At 38.9% G+C, this 21,882-nt stretch overlaps 1 protein-coding gene across 1 annotated transcript in view; it reads right to left on the bottom strand.

Annotated features, from left to right (window-relative positions):
* The window catches only part of CFTR (CF transmembrane conductance regulator), an 82,939-nt gene that overhangs the window by 25,984 nt on the left and 35,073 nt on the right, over window positions 1-21,882 (bottom strand). Inside the window, exons 10-19 of the mRNA XM_044422927.1 lie at window positions 19,040-19,222; window positions 16,081-16,272; window positions 10,388-10,482; window positions 8,141-8,227; window positions 6,226-6,946; window positions 4,916-5,044; window positions 3,200-3,237; window positions 2,401-2,666; window positions 1,527-1,606; window positions 247-397 (exon numbers count right to left, since the gene is read on the bottom strand). Of these exons, the coding sequence (XP_044278862.1) occupies window positions 247-397; window positions 1,527-1,606; window positions 2,401-2,666; window positions 3,200-3,237; window positions 4,916-5,044; window positions 6,226-6,946; window positions 8,141-8,227; window positions 10,388-10,482; window positions 16,081-16,272; window positions 19,040-19,222 (1,942 nt within the window). The remainder of the gene's footprint in view (window positions 1-246; window positions 398-1,526; window positions 1,607-2,400; window positions 2,667-3,199; window positions 3,238-4,915; window positions 5,045-6,225; window positions 6,947-8,140; window positions 8,228-10,387; window positions 10,483-16,080; window positions 16,273-19,039; window positions 19,223-21,882) is intronic.

The raw sequence follows: 21,882 nt of genomic DNA, 5'->3' as shown, positions 1-21,882 counted from the left end.
GGAAGGTTTAAACTCTCCCTTTCCAGGGCATCGTGATACTGATCTAAATCAGGCCCATGCATGTTTACACAAGAGTAAGGGTAACTATTATACATGGTTACACAAAACTTGATTAATGGAACATTTAGTCTGGCCATCAGAGACAGTGGAATCTTGCAATGGGAAGCCGTATAAAAAGTGACAGAGTAAATATCTATTGCATGTATTTTTATCTGTTTAAAGGTCTACCCGTTTTGCTTGCCCTACCTTCAGATTCCAGCTGTTTCAGCTGCTGAGAAGTGTGCAGGAAGTATGCTCTTAGCATAACAAAAGCTGCTATAACAGGTACAGATGCCAGGAAGATGTAGGGCTGCATTACTGAGACTACAGCTATAGCACCAATCACAATGAGCATTAACTGCAGGGCAAAAGAAAAATGCTGTTGACACAGTGAAGCTTTCCCGTGATTTTCTAAATTAGCAGTCATTTCCCCAGCAGTCCTTGCATGTGTAAGCCAAATGTCCCAGCGGTGTGCACCTTTCCAAAAAGTATTTCTGTCTGAGAACAAAAATAAACTGACAGAATTTAGAGCTAAAGGTCTCAGAAATTAATAACTGATTTCATAGCTTGCTAAATCAAGTGCTCATTAATAATACATTGAATGACCTTATGGTGCTTCTGAAATCCACATCTGTACAATCAAATAAAGAGAAAAGCCTTTTCATACAATTTTCATGAAACATTTTCTTCCGTGGCTATAAATACAAACCATGAGCATACAAATGCAAAATTCATATCTAGTTTGCAGAAGAGATCCTGAGTAAGGAGCCAAGATGATTTCTTCTCTAAGCATCTCACAACATAGTTTTTGAAAGCATTCTGATATAGCTTTCTTATTTACTGGAAGGAAAATATTGCCTACCAATATTACTCATGATGAAGTATAACTTATCTTACAGGTATACTGAGATGCATCCAGACACAGCCCCAGCCCAGGTTCGCCCGTTAGCTATGGCAGGAAAGGAGAAGGCTTCGCACTGCCACATTGGGACCAGCACCCTCTTTCTACCACTGCATCCCTGTGCCACAACCACCTTCCCTCTGTGCCACAGCTGCTGTTTAACAACACACTTCATGTAAACATATGGCTATTGGGCTCTCTTCAGATTTTCCTTTTGAACCCTTCTCCTTTTCACTACCACATCTTTTTTCAGTACATTCACTTATTTTCATTCTTTCAACTGTTTCTATCCCATTTCATTGTCCAGTTCTAGTAGTGTGTGTGTGTGTGTCTGATGGGAAGGCTGAGGATAAGAGGACTAATGGAGTAACCAGCTGTATTAACAAGCTAATGAAGAAGAGGTATTAGTTATAAAAACAAAGTATTAGTGACAAAATCCCCTGTAAAGATAAGTCTTATACAGTTGAATGTACATTACATTTTTTCTGTTTTCATATTGTTTATCTGAACTTCCAATTGACTCCTACCAAATTATTCTCCAAAAGATAGCCACCCACATTCAAAAATATATTTCCTTTTTGCAAACCTGGACGAAGTCAAATATTGTAAGTGGAAGTAAGTCATCCAATATTGCTATATCCTTTGAGAATCTGTTAAGTATTCCACCTACAGTTTAAAGAAAATGAAATCATATAAGAGTAGATTATTTTAACCCCTGCACATTTTATCTATATGACATCAACTATATGTATAGCTTTTCTAAGTAGTAAATATGCTTGAGTATTTTAAAAGCTACAGTGTGGGTGGGCCTGGTCAGATTTAATATTACATTTAAATCTACTGTACAATCACTGTTTTGTCATTGGCAACAGAACTTTATGCTACAATAAGCAGCCTCAATAAGACCCATATGTAGAATTTTACATAGGACCAGTTTTCATACTAGCAGTTCTATAAGTGCAGTGGAACATAGATCTCTACATGCATTTTCCATCTCACAGATAACATAACAGTGTGTCATGGACATCTGTGAATGCATGGATATGTTTAATATCCCCAGGTATTTTGAACAATCCAATGTATGCACTACCTTTATGTCGCATGCTATCATTTACACAGGGCCTCTTGCTTTGGGTTCCCTGATGGAACTGGTCCTAACTCAACCCTCAATGTAACTTTTAAGGAAACGCACTGCTTAAAGAGAAGGGGCATAATAAAGAAGCCCTCAGACTACTTCATAATGAAACTGTATATACTACTTCCCCTTCCACTCAAAGGCTCAGACCCTTCCCTATTCCAAATAATTCCATTAACCCCTATCTCCAATTTTGGTTGGAAGGAAAGATCTGCCAATGAGGAAGGGGCCAGATTTTTTTCCCTAGGCACCAGCAAAAACCTGAAACGTCCCTTTGGTACTATTATTGGATGCTACTGGCTGAGTAGGCTGTCCCCAGTGCTACCTGCTTTCAGTTTATTGAAGGAGGACATGGGTGCCTGAAGAACTGCGTGCAGCATCTTGCGATGAAGAGTTTTAGAAACGGTTATAAGGGTGTGCACCAGGGGGATGCCTCTGAAGATTCCCATAGCCAGCAAGGTATCTGCCACTCCCACATAAATGTAGAAGATGTAATAGCTGCTCGTTTCAGTAACAATAACTGCAGTGTTGTCCACTTCACCAGAGGTAGCATTTGTTGGCTCTGTCATATTTGGATGAGCGGGAACAGACCTAGAAAACACACATGGTTGCTGTATCTCTGAGTTTTTATTGTTATTTCAATAGGTTAAGATGGCAAAATCACAACTGATTTAAAGAAAAGTTTCTGTTTGTGGAAAACGTAGTTTTGATTAAATCTATGTTTTTGCTAAATGAGCATGGACTTTTAAGAAAAATGTTTTAGCTTTGCTCTGATAAGATACGTTCATTCTTTTCACTTGATCTTATTCACAATTTTTAGGCATTTGCCTAGTTTGCATGAAACCAGCTTTATAATTAATATGTGGAACATGTACCCCAGGAAGGGACACTGGCACAGCACCAGGAAAAATCTTTTTATTTGCCACATGTTTTAATAGCTAGATGGAGTTTAAAATTGTTCTTATGCATATTGTTTCATGCCATGTATCAATTCACCGGGAGTTGTCAATGTTGTCTTTTGGTTTTAATTTTTTTGGTAGTGTTTTATTCTTAATACACTTCTATTCTGTAAGGGAGCACTATGGGCTATGAGGCGGTATACAAATGCAATAAAAAATACTCACCGAGTGATATACCATACACCAACCAAGGAAGCAGCCACCTACAGACAGGAAATGTACGGTCAATTGTCTTTATTATTTGTTTGTTTGTTTGTTTGTTTGTTTGTTGTTTTATCCTGCCTTTCCTCCAAGAAGTTCAGGATGCAGGGTTCTTCCAGAAGAACCTTGCATTGTGCAGTCACCTGGCCCCTTCTGTGGAATGTACTTTTTCACTTCGTTTGCATTACTTCTATTCCATTACTTTTCCATCGCTTTTCCTATTTTTTTTCTTACCAGAAAGAATCTGTGCTGTATTACTATGCTTTATTACCATGGTCTGTGCTTCATTACTACAAATATTTTGGAGGATTATTCCTATAAACTGTTTAAATATATTTGCCAACCTTATCTTTGTCTTCTATGTCTTCCAACTTCTAGCACAAATCTATGTATGTCAACTCAGAACAAAGTTTTACTGAGTTAAATGTAACTTACTCTAGGTGTATAGAACTCCAGACTAAGCTGGAGCTTGCTCCCAGGTTTTATGCTGGTAACCAGGTGTATAGGATTGCAGTGGTTCACTAAAAAAAGTTAGAATTTAGTTTAATGCTACCTTTCTTTAGTGAATCATTGATCAGAGTAAATGTAGTAAATATGTAAAGGTAAAGTAAAGGTTTCCCCTTGACATTAAGTCCAGTCATGCCTGACTCTAGGGGGCGGTGCTCATCTCCATTTCCTAGCCGAGGGAGCCAGCGTTTGTCCGCAGACAGTCTCCATGGTCATGTGGCCGGAATGACTAAACACCGAAGTGCACGGAATGCTGTTACCTGCCCACCGAAGTGGCACCTTTTTATCTACTTGCATTTGCATGCTTTCTAACTGCAAGGTTGGCAGGAGCTGGGACGGAGCAACAGGAACTCACCCCGTTGTGCAGATTTGAACCGGTGACCTTTTGATCAACCAGCCCAGCAGCACAGCAGTTTAAACCACTGCGCCACCTGCTAAATATGTAGCCTCTGCCTAAAGTATAAGAATTGAGTTTACTCATGTATCAATCAGGTAAATAATATCTAGTATTATTATGGATTGTCATTATGTATATACAATATATACACCACCTGTCTGCCAAAAACCACACTCATGGAATTCATATTAAAACAAAGTCTTAATTAAAACATAACAAAAAATAAATTAAAAATGCAAAGCACGTCAATAAAATAAATAAGCAGTGACAACTATTTAAAAAGCCCTCTATCTACAGATCAACTTATGTGCCAAAATCTTGCCTGAATAAGCTGCAGTGCCAAAACATGTATGGAATGTGTAATATATAAACAGAAAATACAATTGATTCAGGTATGTGTTCTGTGGCAAATGTTTGAAAATGTCATGAAAATACAAGCAACTCATAAATAAAAGTCAGTCACGAGTCTTGCATCTGGTAGCCATGAGAACAGGGTAGCCAACAGAAAAGGGGACGGGGCTGTTGTGCCTTAATGAGTTCTTTTGACAAGGGAATTGCAGCAGGTGGACCTCACCTGACAGGCATCTCCCCCTTCATCTACACACCTGCAGACACCCAGTCCCCTTCTGCACGAGGCTGCTGTACTTGTACAGTTGTTTGGCTTCTGCTATGGAAAGAGCAATATCAGCACTCCTTCCATGTACAGTCACGATACAACAGGACTGGGAAACACACATCCATGTGCTGCAAACAGTTTATAAACACAATGGTCTTACCTCAATTGAAAAAATAGCTACACACATAATGAGCACAACTATCAAGTTTTTGTGGATGGTAATATATCTGAAGTACGTATTCCATGTAGTGACAGTGTTCATGGTCTCAGAATCATCAAAGAAACATTCCTGGTAAAATATTTTACAAGTACACAATTAGAATGACAGCTATTTGTTTTTGCACAACCAAATGATACAGGTAGGATTAGCATTGTATGCATATTAATGAGGTCTAGCTTTATTATTGAGATGAGAGTCAAAATTTTGATCCTCATTTTCTGGCTGTCTTCTAGATCAGAAGTGAAGAACTGGATTGAGATGGGAAGGCAAACGACTCTCCCTGCCAGCCCTCCGTGGGCCAAATGACATGCCAACATCCCCTGATGTCATTTGCTCCTGGAACACGTCTGCCACTGGCCCAAAGCAAGGACCAGCGTTGCTGCACACCAGCCTCTCCCAGTGGGGAAGCTGGCAGAGAGCAAAGCCATTTTCCAACACCACCTGGAATGATGCCCAGAAAGCACGGCTGACAACCACATGACCTCATTCCCAATGGAGGAAGTGCTGCTTCAGCAAGCCTGTGGACTTCATCCTTACATCTCCTGCAGTCCTAGCCAATCACCAATTGGAGATGATAGCCAGAATTTCTCCATGGAATAAAGTTGGAGGCCAAGCCCCAACTTCTAGAAGAATCTCTGAAGGTGTCACAGGCTGAATAGTGAATCTTCACAAGCTAAACTAGGTATGCAGGATGAAGACTAGAAATCTTTTCCAATTGTAACAAACAAGAAGATGAATTCTGACATTTCGGGCTTATTATTACAAGGTGCTTTCTGAAGCTTAAGGACAGATTAGTCTACTTCCTGATCTGAGTCAGTTTCACATGTTCAATCAAGAATTTGTTAGTAAAAAAAACCCTGTACCTTAATTTGCGATTTCCCCATAAAATGAGAAACTTGTATGCAATACATACATATATATATATATATATGTATGTATATATGTATATGTATACAGTTTTCTACAAAATACACAGTTTTGCACACATTTCTTCCTAATGTAAGATTCAGATCAAGCAAAATTCCACGACATCCTTACTGAATGTAAGCAAGGTAGTTTGACTGCAACAAAAATTACCCTGAAATCATTGCTTCAATGTTTGTTTGTTTTTTCAAAATTACATTTAAAAATGAAATAACAGAAGATACAGCATTGTAACATACAATGCTGGGTGTACTATAAAAGGGAGTTATATTATTTACAGGCTGGTAAATGAAGTCCTTCTAACAACAGGAATTTGAACAAGATACCTTTAAATCCTCTTCATTAAGCTCTTCAGTTATCTCTACCACACTATCCCGAGACAAGCGCCTGGCATAGATGTCTATCTCAGCAGACTGGTGGACCACCGACATTTTACGTACTGATACACTGCTCTTTTTGTAAAGACTTTGACCTGGGTGAACTGAGGTTCGGGTCATCAAATTAAGCACAGACTGTCTTCTCTGCCCTCTGAATGTGGGACCTGGATTGAACACATTGCTGCGGGGCAGAATTACTTCACCTTGTTCAGAGTCTGGCACCAAAGACAATCTTCTTTCCACTGGTTCCCCAATGGCTTCCTCTATACCATTGGCCTGCAGGGGTGTTTTTTGCAGGAGAGAAAACTTCCGGTTGGAATTCAGAGCATTCATGACAGAGTTCTTCCTTTTCTCCGAAAAATCTGAAGTTTGTCTAAAAGATGTTTTCTTCATTTCATTTCGTGATCCCATTCCATCATTGTCAATAGAGAGCCGCCTCAGAGTCTCAGTCAGAATGGAGTTTCTTCTTTCTGCACTGAACTGATCAAAAGTATCAAATCCCATCAGCTCAGAGCTGAAGTTGGGTCGCTGACCCTGAAGTTCAGGAAAAGTTCCATAGAAATAACAGCTTCCTTCATGTAAAATTAATATCTTGTCTGCTATCTTTAAATGTTCCACCTTCGATGTAACAAGTATTCTAGTTTTATTGACTATTAGTCTGCAAACACAACTTCAAACAAATAAAGAAACAAAGAAACAAGCAAAGAACATTATAAATTAATTTTAAGAACAGCAATCAGTGCTAATTGTCTTTACCTAAATGACTAGTTGAGTTACAGACTGGGTTCACATGCCATGGTAAGTCACCATGGCTTAACTAACAACATGGATTATCTTGGCATGCAAACCCAAGCCCTTTCCCACAAAGTGGCTTGGTTCTGGGCAACATGCCAACCCGGCAACCCATTCCTTAGCTGTTGAAGCCATGATAGATTCTTATATTGTCCAAACACAGGAGACCAATCCCATTGCAGGTTTTACAAAACAGTGAATGAGTCACTTGGCAAACAAAAAACCCTTGGTGATCTCATTCATGTCACTGCTAGTAAAAACTGCTCCACCAATGTCAAAGCTACACTTTGAAGTAACTGTTACTGGATTTTGGGAGGAGCAGCAGAAATATGCACAATTCAGACCTTTATTTTTAATCACTCTTTCTCAGGTGCACACCTAGAGCTGCCCAAAATGTGGAGCCTTACCTGAGCAATGTCCTGAGAAGTTTCTGCTCTCAAAGTGTGGTAGGTAACATTCATGGACATAAACCAAGCAGGGCTACATATAGGTTAATTGGCACATGCTTGACAGCTGTCAGCTGGGCAGCTTTCAACTATAATACCCACTTAGCAGTATAATTCTCTAGTTTTTGAGTATTGTCCTGACACTCGCAGGTTATCCACCTTTTCACACTTCCTTGAACTTCTAGATACTCCAAAAAGGAAGAATCTACATCCCACCCTGCTTTTTGCAAGCACTTATTTATCACAGCTGTCAAAAGAAAGGATTCTTTTTTAAAAAAAAACTTGATCTGCCAAATTTGTGCATTGTTTTTGATATAAAAATATATCAAAAGCCACAGAATTCACTGTTAAAAGAACAAAAAAGCTTAAATTTGCCAAATAGCTTTTTTTTTTGCTTGTTTGTTTTAAGAATATGTTCTTTTGATATCTATCAAAAGCAAGAGATTGTAAAAATAGAATGTGGGATAAAAACAATAAACATTTGCACAAAGTTGCACAAATTGAAATCCTCTATTAGAAAATGTATCATTGGGATGAAGGTTCAGTTTTATACAGCTTCTTTTCATTCATTAGCTCAATGCCCTTCTCCCTAATAAAAAAAACAAATATGTCAAAATGTAGCATACCTTTCAAATATTTCTTTCTCTGTTAACATATCTAAATAACCAAATGGGGAATCCAAGAGATATAAATCAGCATCTTTGTATACTGCTCTAAATAAATGACACAGAAATGAAATTAGTTTCCATTAAAAGTTCCAAAATATAAAATACTTTTTAATATATGGTTTCAGAAGACCTTTTATTGTTATATGAAATATAACCTGCATCCAAGGAATCCATAATTTCAATCATATAGACTTGCATATATTTACATTTAATTGTACACAACATATTGTTTGAACATTCTAGGCAAGTTTCCAAAAAATCATTTCTTCTGAACAGGCCATGCAAACATTGCAATCTGCTCAGAGCTTGCATCCTAAGATATTAGCTCATTCTGAACATGCCCATTGCTGGTGGGCATGGTAGCAACCAGGCTGCTTGAGAATAAACTCAATATATGAACCAGCAGTACATCTGCATTTGTGGGCTCTGTTGCCTGATGCCTGTCCTGTCTAATTTATGCTCCCTTCATTGGCTCTACTCTAAATAGAACCAAAATAAAATACAATCCTCCATTATTTGACCAGATTTTTCAGCACATCATCTAGGTTGACTGTAAAAGTTGCTGACAATGTATGTATTTATAATATTTTAACTGTTGTCAGTAATTTATGTATTTAGGGAATTTCATTTACTTCTTTTCAATTTTAAAACTCCCAGGTTGACTAGCAATGAAATGCTGCTGACAATAAATGATTTAGTGTCCTTTTAAAGTTCTATTTGTTTTAATGCTCATTTAGAAGTGATATCTTCATTTTGCTTTGGAAGTTAGCTTTTATGCTGGTACTGCTGCTGTATTTTGTTGCTAATCAGCCTGAGGCCTATGTGGCATAACATATCATAAAAAACATAAATAACCTTTTCTCTCAAGGAAATTTTGCACTGAGCTTATCTTTAACTGATAAAATGGAGGATCCATTTTGAACAGTGAGAGAAGCTATCCTGTGTTGTCCCACTGTCAATTTGCTCAAACAGTAAATGTTTCTATGTAAAATCAACTCTTCTTTATGGAATACAAATACACCAAAAAGAGACAACTCCAGTGGGACTTAATTGTGATACTTAGGATCTGCATTGCAAGTTATATATGCCTAGCTCAAATAATCCTCCATAATGTCTATCATATCACATTGTCTGCTTAAGTCTCAGGGACACTAAATGTTCTTCCTGACCTACATGATAGTACTATATGGGTTAGTTTTCTTTACCTCTGTGTAAATGCACACATCTCTGATTTGAAATAGGGCCACAGTGCTTTGGGAGCTGCACAGATTTAAACCTTTTCTGAACACCTGTTTGCATTTTTTCCATGAAATTTTGACCACTACCATTGCCACCCATGAGGGGGAGGTAAAGAAACAATAAAACCAGGAAACAATGCTCCATTCACTGTATAGAAGGAAGCCTGGGACTGGTTCACCATTAATGAGATCCAGCACACAAACAGGTAAACACCTCCTCAGGTAGACCCCTGCTTTTACTTTTAATCTATAGTGGAAAAGGGATGGACAAATCTGATAAGGAGCACCTAAACTCATATGCCTGGGTCGTTCATATAAATAACCAAGTGGGGCATGATCAAGTCAGTGCTTGCTTCCCTGGTCACCAGCTCCATGTAAGCTGGTCTGAACTATGTCTGAACTGTCGTGGCTTACAGAATGGCTATGTGTCCTTCTTTATATGGGATAGTCCTCTATTTGAAAGGATAGTTCTCTATTCAAGGAACCTTCTATTTGAAAAGATGTCCAGTCCAAGTCCAGTTTAAAAATAAAGAACCATAAGAAGAGAGATCAGGGACCCTGAAGGTGCCCGTTATCATACAGACAGTAGAGTGAGCAGACATACTAGTCCCGTGGTGACAGCCCCCGCAATATGTTGAGATACACTGTATTCTATTTCAGTTATAGAAATTCTTTCTGAATTTACACCTGTACATATTTATTTACATATGCAATTATGTATCCTCTCTTGTCTTCTGTTTTAATCATGAATCCCCCCCACACCTTTATTTTTTTTCCTTTTTGTGATGCCTAAGTACCCAGACTTTTGTTTGATTCAGTTGAAGTGGGAGAATCACATAGAAATTTCAGTAAGGACAGAAATGACTCTGGGCTGACACCATTTCTCTCCACTGCTTCCCAGAAGTGCTGTTAAAATGTCTGAAACAGAATGGGCCACATTTTAAAAATCTTCATAATTTCATCTCACCTGGCTAGAGAGATTCTGGCTCGCTGACCTCCGCTAAGTGTGATTCCACCTTCTCCCAAAACGGTGTCATCTTTCTCTGGAAACTTTGAAATGTCCTATTGAAATGTTTTATATATATATGTTAAAAATAATGTTAATTTTGCATTCTCAAACTCCACCAGGGCTTTTCAAATTATCGAAGAGAGCCTTCCTAAGTCAAGAAAACAGCAACCGAGCGACAATTTGCACAACTCTTTTGGTATGCTAGAATATACGAACCAGAGAGACGTTTTGCTCTTGATGGTGTGGCTGTTCAGGGGGCCACAGCTGGACAGACTGATAGCAACCCCTCCCGCAAAGCTAGATTTAGAAAGCAAGCTTTAGGAGACATATAGGGGAGCTAGTGTGGGGTGATGGGTCGCATGTTGGACTGGGGGTTCTATTCCCCACATGACCATGAAGCTCATGGGGTGACTCTGGGTCACAAGGTTGTGGAAAGGATTAAATGAAGAGGGAGAGGGCTATGTAAGCCACTTTTGGTTTCTTCACAATAAAGAAGGTGGGCTTCTTTTTGATGTGTACTAATTAACTAATGTAAGAATTAAAAACTAGTAATACAGATTTAAATATGGTTATGTGCACTGACTCCATGAAAAAAAAATTAAAATAGATCATAGAATAGTAGAGTTGGAAGGGGCCATGAAGGCCATCGAGTCCAACCCTCTGCTGTTGCAGGACACCAGTTTACACCATCCCACTCAGATGGCTGTCCAGTTTCTTTTTGAACATCTCTAGTGTGGGAGAGCCCACCTCCCGCTCTAGGCACCTGGTTCCACTGTTGTATGTATTGCTCTAACAGTGAGGAAGCTTTTCCTGATGTCCAGCCTGAATCTGAGTTGTCGCAACTTGAATTGGTTATGCCATGTCCTACACTCTGGCATCAGCACCTGATGATAATTCATGCTTTAAAATATTGCACACTCGCTTGCTTTCTGAAGTCTGCTTGGCACCAATATCATCATCCTTTTGACATTAGTCTGGCACTTGCCTTTATTTCCAGGCAACAGACAACATAAGATAAAGTCTTAACCAGACATGGGAATTTTATTGTTACTTTAATTTGTACTTATATGCAAATTATTTTATATTGCGTTTTAAGGTTTTACATTTTTGTAAACTACCTAGAGGGCCTTAGCTATTGTGCAGTACTGAAATGTAGTGCATATCACTGTTATCATTATTATTTTCTAGTTCTAAGGATAATAAATGAGACTGAGCCATTGAAATGGCCTGACCTATTTCCAGCATTCCAATGTGTTCGCCCACACAATATGGGCATTCTAATGTTTAACCTCTTCCCTAATCACCTGTAGCATGGAATCGGCCTACCACCACCAGAAGTCACCTTCAGTTCTGTAATTACAGGTGTGGACTCCTTCAGGATATGCATAATATTTGTTCATTTAATTTTCCACTTTCCACTCGCATTGTCCCTTACTTGCCATTTTAACCATTCCTAGTTTGAAGGAATATAATTTAAGAGCTACTTGCAATCCATCAGGGTGTTCCTGTCTCCAATAATTTGGTCATACACAGAATTTGTCTGCTTTGCAGTTCATTCCTGATCATTTGTATACAGGGCTATTGGCTCCAGTCCTATTCCGGGTCCTTTAGGGACCCTCTACTTCCTTTCCTCTGTTATAAGAACCACTCAATTGTTTCTGCCCTCTGCTTTCCTGTTATTCAAGTTACAAATCCAGAGGAAGAATAGTAGAATAGTCCTCTTCTTCCACAATGCTTGGTTGGCTGAGTTGCCTTTGGTGAGGGACTTGGCAGGCATTCCTGGCAGTCCATGTATAAATGGATTGCCCCAGCCAATACGGTTTGATGCTTCAAGTCATCCCAGAGGGCTGGTGAGTCAGGGCCTCCCTGTTCAGAAGCCATATGCTTGTTCTGCAAAAACAGTAGGTCTGCTAGTATATGCTTGACAATTTTTCCCTTTGGTAATGCTTTCCACTAATACTCTGAATGGACATTCAGCTAAGTGGTTTGTAATTTCCTGGACCCCTTTTTAATAGTTGGCTTTGCATCTGTTAATTCCCAATTGTCCAGTAAAGTAGCCCATTTCAAATTACTGACATGGACATAATTTGTTAGGAAATCATAAGGAAATCAGCAATTTTAGCTAAAGTTCTTTACGAACATGCCAGGGATGCCTTTCCATTCAAGTAAGTACTTTTAATTAAGTTGTAAAACATCTTATTCCTTTGATTAACCATATGGTGAATATACCTTATTTGGCCAAATTCTGCATCCACAGCTTTTACCCATGTAGTTTTGGGGAAAACATTTAAGATAATCAGTGGCTATTGCACTGGAATAATAGGAGATGATTATGAGTCACAGAGTTGTGGGGAGGGCCAGGGAGAGAAGAGAAGAGAGGAGTGCAGAAGGTGGTCTGCATTTAATGAGCAGGATGAGATGCCTTTTGTGTAGTTCCACTTGGCCAAGTCTGCATTTGGTCTGCATTGCATGGGCAAGTGGGGTGGCATTGAGGAATGGTTCATATTCTGAGGATACAATTTGGAATGATGCTGCATATGGAATGCCCTCAAGGTATATAAGAAAGAGGAAACCTCTAAGAGGCTTCTTGGTGCAGCCGCCAGTGTCTTTGGCGTCAACAAAATCAAAATTTAAAGGCATTGTTCTCTTCCTATCAAATCAGGTCAAATTTTATGTAAAGCAAGAAGATCCTGGAAAATCCACTACACTCTCAATATTTTTTTCCAAAGGCTAATTATTCAGTTGGATACTTTCTCTTTTTGTCCAGCCAACATTTGTTTAGATTCATTCTTTGTTCTTTGGCCTCAATGTGCTTTGCTTAGTTGGTTCAGGTGCTCAACAGGGCTGGTCCTCCCATGAAGCAGGGTGAAGCTTCTGCCTCAGGTGGTGGAGCGGGAGAAGCCACAAATCGCATGCTGTCGCCACCAGAAGCTCCCTCCTTCTGGGTGCCACTGGGTAGCTACTCTGAGAGCTGGAAGGGCCACTCTCCCACTGGGGCATTTGATTCAGGGGGCTGGTGAAGACAACAGGGCACTCTGCTGTCTGGCCCAGTGGCACAGCAGCAGCTGCTCCAGAGAGCTCTGGCAACCCCACCCTCTCACCAGCACTAGGAGAGAAACCAGTGGGTCTCTTTGAAGCAGACACCTTCCCTCTGGCTTTTCCCAAGGAACACAGGTGATCTGCAGAGACACTGCCTCCCACAGTGCCTGGCAATGAGGAAGAACTCCCTCATAGCCAAGCATTTAGACTTGGCTGTCTCTCTGCAGAGACACATCACCTGCTTTTTACATCACAACATGGAATGAGGAGATGTGACACGAGAAGTGTGTGTGGTTTCCCATCTTGGGCAGCAGGAAAGCTTGCACCAGTCTGGATAGACAGATACTAAATCTGCTGCTAGCAATCTTAAATTCCAGTTTCTCCATAAATAAACTAAATAATTCTGATCTGCCTAAGTCTCTCACTTTCCCAATCCAGAAAACACTATTTTGGTTATATTCTGAATGCTTTCCAAACGTATCATAATTGTTTTTTTGAGGATCTCTAAACTCAAGGCAGTAGACCTGCTTTGAGTTTTGGAAACTACTGAAAAAAATAACATACATTTCCAACAAACATCACTCATTAAATATGTATATAGGAGTAAGATCAAGTCTGCACGTTTCCCTAGGTCATCTGAAGAAACAGGCTGCAGCAAATGTTTAACTTGACCAGTCAACCACAGGATGTTAGCTCAGAAGTAAATGCTCAGTGCATCCAATGGAAATTACCTCCAATTATGGGGGCTTACAGCCTCAGATTAATTAAACAAAAGAGGGGACTTAATTTTAAAGGGCACCTGATAGAAAGTTAGGAAAAGATAGGTGGGAGAAAAGCTGTTGTGAAACAAATTCCTGAAGATATTTCCTATTTTGCCGTCCAGGGCTGTGGCTTGTCAGATGGGACATTGAACAAAGTCCTCCATGTCTCCTGAGTTGTTCTCAAGAAAAAAGAGCTAAAGCTCTGTCGCATTCTCATGAGAGCCTGCTTCCCCGCAGCATGCCTGGCCGATCATATTTCACCCTGTGTCCCCTTGTTTTTTTTCTAGCCTTGGAAACTGTTCAAGATCATCTGGCAAAGATTGCCCTTATAGATTGCTATATTCATCATGAATGGCAAGCATGATGGGACCAGCATTTCTGATGAAACCCTATATGCACATTAATTTAATCAATTTAATACATTTATTTAATTACATTTAATGAAATTTAATAAAGTGCCATGATAGCTTTTCTGAGGGAAATAGCATACCCTTGAAACATTACTGGTTCAATCTAAAATATTTTTGGATAGAAAAGTACTGCCAGGGAGGTCTTCCTACTTTGTATGCACTAAATCAGAGTCTAACTAGACAAATGCTCCAGCCTACAGAATGTACTTCATGCCATGCTGAAGGGTGAACATTTCATTCCAGTATCTCAAATGGAGAAAAATATGTAAGCTATTTGCTGTCTCTTCATTGCATTTGATAAAGAGTATACCTCACACATCTGCTGTAATTCCTCAAGTGAAATGTGATGAGATAAAGTCATCAGGAATGCATTGCACACCAATCAAAGGGGCTATTAATGTAACGCTTCATACCCTGAAGATCCTGGAGCAACTATGTCATAAATGGGAAGGAGATGATCAGACCTTTCACTTCTAAAGTTGGTGCTATGAACACACATGGCACATACATGGACATACACATACAAGCAGAGAGAGGACATTCTCAGAACTGGTTCAGATACTGCTCCTGCTCAGTTGTACATTTAACTCTTTGCCTGAAAACTCTGCACCTATGAGCAGGAAGCTTTGTAACTGGCATTAGGCATAGATCCAATGATACAATAGTGGATGAATTGCAAGTGTTGGTGTTGTTCTGCCTGTAGAACAATTGGCAAACTGGCATAAGCAACATTTAGTCAAATGATGAGTTGTGGCATGATTTTGCACAAAGCATTGTACATTTTGTGCTATACCTTGTGGAACAGCTTGCACAATGTCTTGCCTGAGTAGCTAATCATCCAGCTGAGTAGCTGGATGATTTTACATCCAGTCAAGGAGCAATCAAACTTTATTCTACTGCAAAACATAAACACTAATTCTCTTCAGTAATGCATACGATCTCTTCCACAAGAGTATACCATAACTCCAAAAAACACCTAGACAAAATATTTTTCCTAGTGATCCCCTTTTCAGCTTTGAGTAGCTGTGCATTTTCATAACTATTTTTCGTGTTTTTCTTTAAGGCAATTGCCTTAGCTGTAACTAAGCCAATTAACATTTAGCAATCTTCATTTTAATTTTAAACATAAATTTGTCTGTAAGGGAGATGCATGTTAACCAATTTCCAAAACCAGAGTATGCAATATGAATATTCCTAATTTCAAAAACAGAGAATTATACTTTCAGAAGAGAAATTAAATCTCCCAAAGCAGTGGAGCTCACATACCCTTGTCTTGAATGAAGAAAATCTTGAATTTTAAAATGCCTGTTTGAATTCTTGCCTTCTTATGCAGCTCTTTTGTAATTAACTGCTGCTGTAATTAAGTGTACTCGTATCTACAGCCTTTAGCTAAAATCATTTGCAACAAGCAAGGAGAAAATATTGAAGATTGAAGACTGACCTCTTCTAACTGGCAGGCTTTGATGACACTCTTATATCGAAATTCATCATAGGAAACTCCAAATATTATGTTTTCTTTAATTGTTCCAGGCATGATCCATGATACTTGAGGGCAAAAGGAAATCCTTCCACTGTGCTTGATTTTACCTTCCAGAGGCTCCAGCTCACCCATGATCAGCATCAGGAGAGAGGTCTGTCATTAATTAGCATTTGTTATTTTATTAGGCAGTCTACACAACTCATAGGATATCTACCGGCTATGAGTATTCACAGACGGCTGGTACTTGCAGTAGTGCCATGTATGCACTGTATATATAAAAACATTTGATAAGGATGTAGGTGCATGGTAGCATGTTCATGCCAATATAATTCACAAGCTGAAATGCCGGAAGGCAAGCTGAAGGCAGAACCCACTCAAATATAATCTTCTTAATCGTAGTCTTCCATGTTTACACAGAAAACTCTCATTTGTCTTTGTGAAATTCTGACACCTGCCATTCTTAGAAAGACATGACAAATAATCAGAAACCCAAAGATAGGACTACCTGTGCAACTTAGAAATGAACAGCTGATTAATTTTTAATTTATCATATTAATAATTTGTTTAGATCATATGTTTCCATCTGTTTCTCTCCATAAAAACAATAGAGTAGCATCCATTCATACTGGTTTAATAACCCTTTGGGAAGCTATTGATTGTAACTTTAGGATCTAGTTGTCATGTTTCCTAGGTTAATTAATAGGTAATAGTAACCTTGTGGCAATTAGTACACATCAAAAACTTGAGAAATATAAGGAAAGGACATTATATCCCCATGCTTCTCAACTTTTTGATGTGTACTAATTGCCACAAGGCTGCATGTGGTTGTAATTAGTTTCCATCCCTCCCTCTGTGAGTTCTTTGAAAACACGGAGTCTGATTTCTGAAAGTTCCATTTTTATCATTATTGCATTACATGCCCATTTCCTAATTTCCAAGTTGATAAGTGCTTTAGCACAGAGTACAAAACTTGTGAGCATAATCTAGCCTGGTGGGTTCTCCAATCTAACCTATGGAGCCATGGACTGGACCACCAGGTTCTGCTCGCTGTAGAAATCTCCAGTGTTATCTCCAACTGGAGATAACAATAGGAATGTGGGCTAATGGAGAACTGTGAAGAATGGCTGCTGTTTCAAAGACTGCCTGACTTGCTTCACATAGGGATGCCACATGCAACCAGGTCTCAAGTGGCACCAAGAACAGCTGCTCCTTCTGGTGGCAGGAAACAGCATCCCATGGAAACCAGATGAAGCTGAGAAGTGGTTCAGTGGTGAGATAAAATGAGAGTAATCTGTAGGGATAGGAGTGACACAGTGGTTATCCACCCCATATCAGTTCCCTACCCCTATATTATTCTGCAACTCTGCTTTAGAGTAAGTAAAATCATCAGGGAATATTCTTTTTACATCCCTAAGAAAGCAGAGGATGTAGGAACCGAACTTGAGACTTAGCAGCTGGACAAGAGCCATGCTCTGATGAGTCATCCAGGATCACAGAAGTCAGGACAAGTGTATTGACAATAAATATACTACTAGACACCTGATGACAGATGTAGCATTCCAAATCCTAGCAGAAGACAGACCATTGCCACGTCTCAGCCCTGTCAGGTGAGAAACCACTACTCAGGTTTCAGCTTTCATTATGCATTTTTGAAGGAATTAACACTTTATGGCTTTGTTTCAACTCTACATTTTGGAAGCATTGCCAAAACTTATCTTAGATAGGGGTGTCCAAAATCTGACTGTTGGTAAGGGGAAATTATGGCCAGATTGTGCCAATAGATAAGCAGATGATGGATGGATGTATACAGTCATATCCTCATACAAGTTTGTATGTAAAAAAGCTTTGGTAACTCAACAGAAATTAAGGAAGTAAATATTGATGCTATAATTATGGTGGTCTGGTGCTAATATTTGGAATGGGGGGGTCCAGTTTCATCCTAAATCACATAATTTTTGTAATCTGGGTAGTGTTATGCTGTCATGTTAATCATTTGGTACATGAACATTCATACCACACCTGCTATTGCTAAAAATACATAATCCATGGTCACAACTGAATGTGGAATTTGTGTTCCCTCATGTCCTCTCCACACCAAAACACACACTAATACAGTACATGGGATGTATTTCTGTCACAATGGAGTTTTCCCACTTCATTTCATTTCATTGTCAGCCACTCATGAGGTGAAGGAATCCTACAGTGCAATCATGGCGGTTGCATTTTCTAATCTTTTCCTCCTTTCTCGCTTTCCCTAGTTTTATGAAGTGTTGTTTTATATTGATTTAATATATACTTAGTTTTATCATTGTATTATTCTACTATTTTAAATCATTGTAAGTCAGCCTGAGCCATTCATCAGAAAGGATTGGATATCAATGTTTGTTTAAATTAAAATGGCAGAAGTTTTGTATTGCTAGAAATTAACGGGGACAATGGATGGAGACCTGGGCCTTCTATCAGTGGCAAGTGTGTGTGTTCTGTTGATGTCTAATTCTGGCTTTAGTTTCTGCAAGTAAGTAAACAGACTGAGTTGGGACCAGAATTTTAATTCTGCCAGCAAATTCTTCCTGACTCTGAATTAGAATGCTCCTGATCTGTTGGAATAGATCAGGGAGAATATCTTAACCAGTTCCTTATCCTTTTGCAGCTCTCATTTCCACTTCTACCACTGTTTCAGAGGAGAGTCCAAGTCTCCTTGGACAATATTAAATATTAATATTATTTAATATTTAATATTAAACAATTAATAGTAAAACATATTAAAACAATTGCTTCCTCCCACTGAAGGAAGCATCCTTTCTGTACATGGGAGTCGGTACATTCTGTACATTTTTGTCAGTTCCAGCCTATTGTTACCATTTAACTGTATTTGTAAGCATTTTGCTGAATTATTTTTTTTAGCAATCTGCATCTGTACCTTGCCCGCTCCAGTAGATCCAGCAACTGCAAGTAGCTCTCCCTTTTCGATTCTGAAGTTGATGTCCTTCAGGACAGGAGTAAAATGAAGCGGGAAGTTACTGAAGAAGAGGCCATCAGTGGTGGTAGATATTTTTCTATCACCATTTTCCTGTCTTGATTTCGCAAAGAGCTCTCCAGTACCCTGCAAAAACCAAAATGATACAGTAGCTGTAAGTAGAACTATGTGTGGGTAGCACAGTTATGTAATGTTATCTCTGACATTAGCTTTCAAGTTATGTCTCCATATCATTATCATATTAAAACAATCGCATGCGTTATGTTTGCTACACAAATGCTAATAAAATGCTGATATTTTTAAATGCACCATATTATAATGCACCCAGTATATTACAGATGCAATGTAACATTTATTGTCTTTGTGTCCCTCTTACACATAATGCATACACAGCAAAGGCAAATGTTCCCTTCCTTGAGCTGGTGGTGGCCAACCAGCAATAGGCACTCTTGGATGAAACTAATTATTGGGACAAATTTCAGTCAAAGTTCAGGCCAGGTTTTCGCATAGAAAGAGGTTTTGCAGTGGCTGCTTACATGTTCCTGAGCCCAGTTCAAGATACTGGTTTTACCATATAAAACCCTAAGTTGCTTGGGAATGCAACACTTGATGGAAAGCTTCTCACAGCTCTGGATATTACCTCCAATGCCACTTCCAAGGCTGCATTGATGACAACAAGGAGGAGGGCCTTCTCACTGGCAACCTCAAAACTTTGGAACAGCAAATTTAACAGCTCTAAATAGTATATAGAGGCTTATGTTGGCTGCTTGACAGGTCTTGTTCTTTTAACTTGTGCTACCTGTTGTAGTTGTTTAAATTTGGTTTAAAGTACAGGTTTCACATGTTGTAATGAAATTTTATGATTTTTTTTAGTGTTGGTTATATTTTATAGCTATTTTTGTTGTAATTTCTGTTTTCCAGACTGCACAGATTGCTTTGGATACTGTGCAGTACAGAAATAAAATGATCATAATCATAAAGATACAGCCTTGGACATGTGTGATCCTTGGTCTAAATTCCACATGAACTGCATTTCAGCTATGGTTAAGGTTAATTAGATTTCCCTTTACAGCATGGTCAAAAGCCATGGTTTAAAGTGGATCCAAGGTTAAGAGGAAACTTGGTTAACTTTAGCTATTGTCAGTGCTAGTGAAGATATATTGCAAAATTGTAGTTAACTGGATGTACCAGCAAGCAAAAGAGGAAACATGTTTTATTATCATTATCATCATCATCATTTAGTAGGATTGTCATGGTTCAAAATGAACAAATTTATTATAGCATAAGAATCAAGTGAGAGATGAAGCAACCACAACTGATACCGGTTAGTACTTAACTGCCCTATTCTCTATCCACCAAATATGGCTGCAAATCAGAAGATGTAACCATGAGCTTTTCTACACAAGGCATACATTCTGCACTTGTGACTTCATACTCACAGTAGTTTGTGGGTGCTTCATACAATATAGTTAACCTCCAAGGTCTATCCCATTCTTTGCACCCATTTTAGCATCCCCCTACCCCACAACAAGGAAAGTCTGTTGTACCTCTGAATGGTGGCATGAAACCCCTACACATTTGCACAATTCCACTATACTGCTGGTTATATAATGGAACATATAGAAGTGAAGAGAAAGAAAATCCTCAGGAAAAGGATATATAAAGGGAACTGATCTTAATTGCACAAAGAATCCAGAAGCTGAAACCTTGGTATAGTGGCTGGTAAGAAAGCTGCATGTAGAGAAGTCATGTATTTTCCGTATGTGTCTACTGTGGGGTGTGTATGATGGCTACAATGTTGGATTGTGAGTGCTGAGCTCAGAATTCATTGCTTTCTCAGTCATGATTAGGGCTGAAATATGAAATGTGGCAAACATTTGCATTACTATATTAATCATGTATATGTGCATTCAGCAAGCAGTGCTGCACAGAAGCGGGAGAAGCTGACAAATCCTACCTTCTAATCCATAAACCAGGACAAATATGATTACTACATGTGACAAATGATACAGAATTTGATTTTTAGTAAAGTCTGCATAGCAAGAGATAGAACTTGGTGGCTCAAGAGCCTATGGCTAAATGTTTGTGCAATTACATAGGAGGATGGGTGGGATGCAGTTTAGGTTTATACACATCTTGCCCATGCAGCAAGGTAAAACTGCCTGGGGAAGCACAGCAGGGAAGGGGCAAAAACCATCTGGTCCATTGTCATCTGTGCGCCGTCAAGCGCCGTCAAGGATACTGGTACCATATAAATAAGAGCTAAAATATGCACAAATGAAAAGCGAACTGAGGGAATGGACCCCGAACGAAACTTTGGACCATTTCTCATCATTCATACGATTAAACCTCTGGATGAAGTTTCTTCAGAGTACACCACAACATCACCCCAGCAAGACACTTTCCACTTTCCATGCCAGTGATGTTAATGTACTAAACATGGAATTGGAAGTCAGCCATGACTGTATTTCAGGCTGAGACAGAAATACAGCCAAGAGACAGAAATCTCATGTTTTTCAGGATTTCATAAAATGATGTTAATATATGTTGTAGGCATTTTGGTAGGCACAGTCACAGTAAATTTATCATCTAATTACATTTTTACTTTATAATGACTAAAGTAAAAATGAAGAACATTCTCTTCACCTAGAACTTATTAATTGATTAGTGAAAAGGATAAACATTGATGCTTATTTATTTCAAGACGGCAGTATGATAGGAGTTCTTTCAGACATTATCACTGCATGTCCATGTCAGGTTTGATGGTTTTGATTCACATGTCTGAT

The sequence above is a fragment of the Varanus komodoensis genome, unplaced genomic scaffold (assembly GCF_004798865.1).
Source record: "Varanus komodoensis strain SLA01 unplaced genomic scaffold, ASM479886v1 scaffold13_1, whole genome shotgun sequence".
Lineage (NCBI taxonomy): Eukaryota > Metazoa > Chordata > Lepidosauria > Squamata > Varanidae > Varanus > Varanus komodoensis.
The sequence above is the reverse complement of the archived record's forward strand: the minus strand, read 5'-3'. Positions and strand labels throughout refer to the sequence as shown.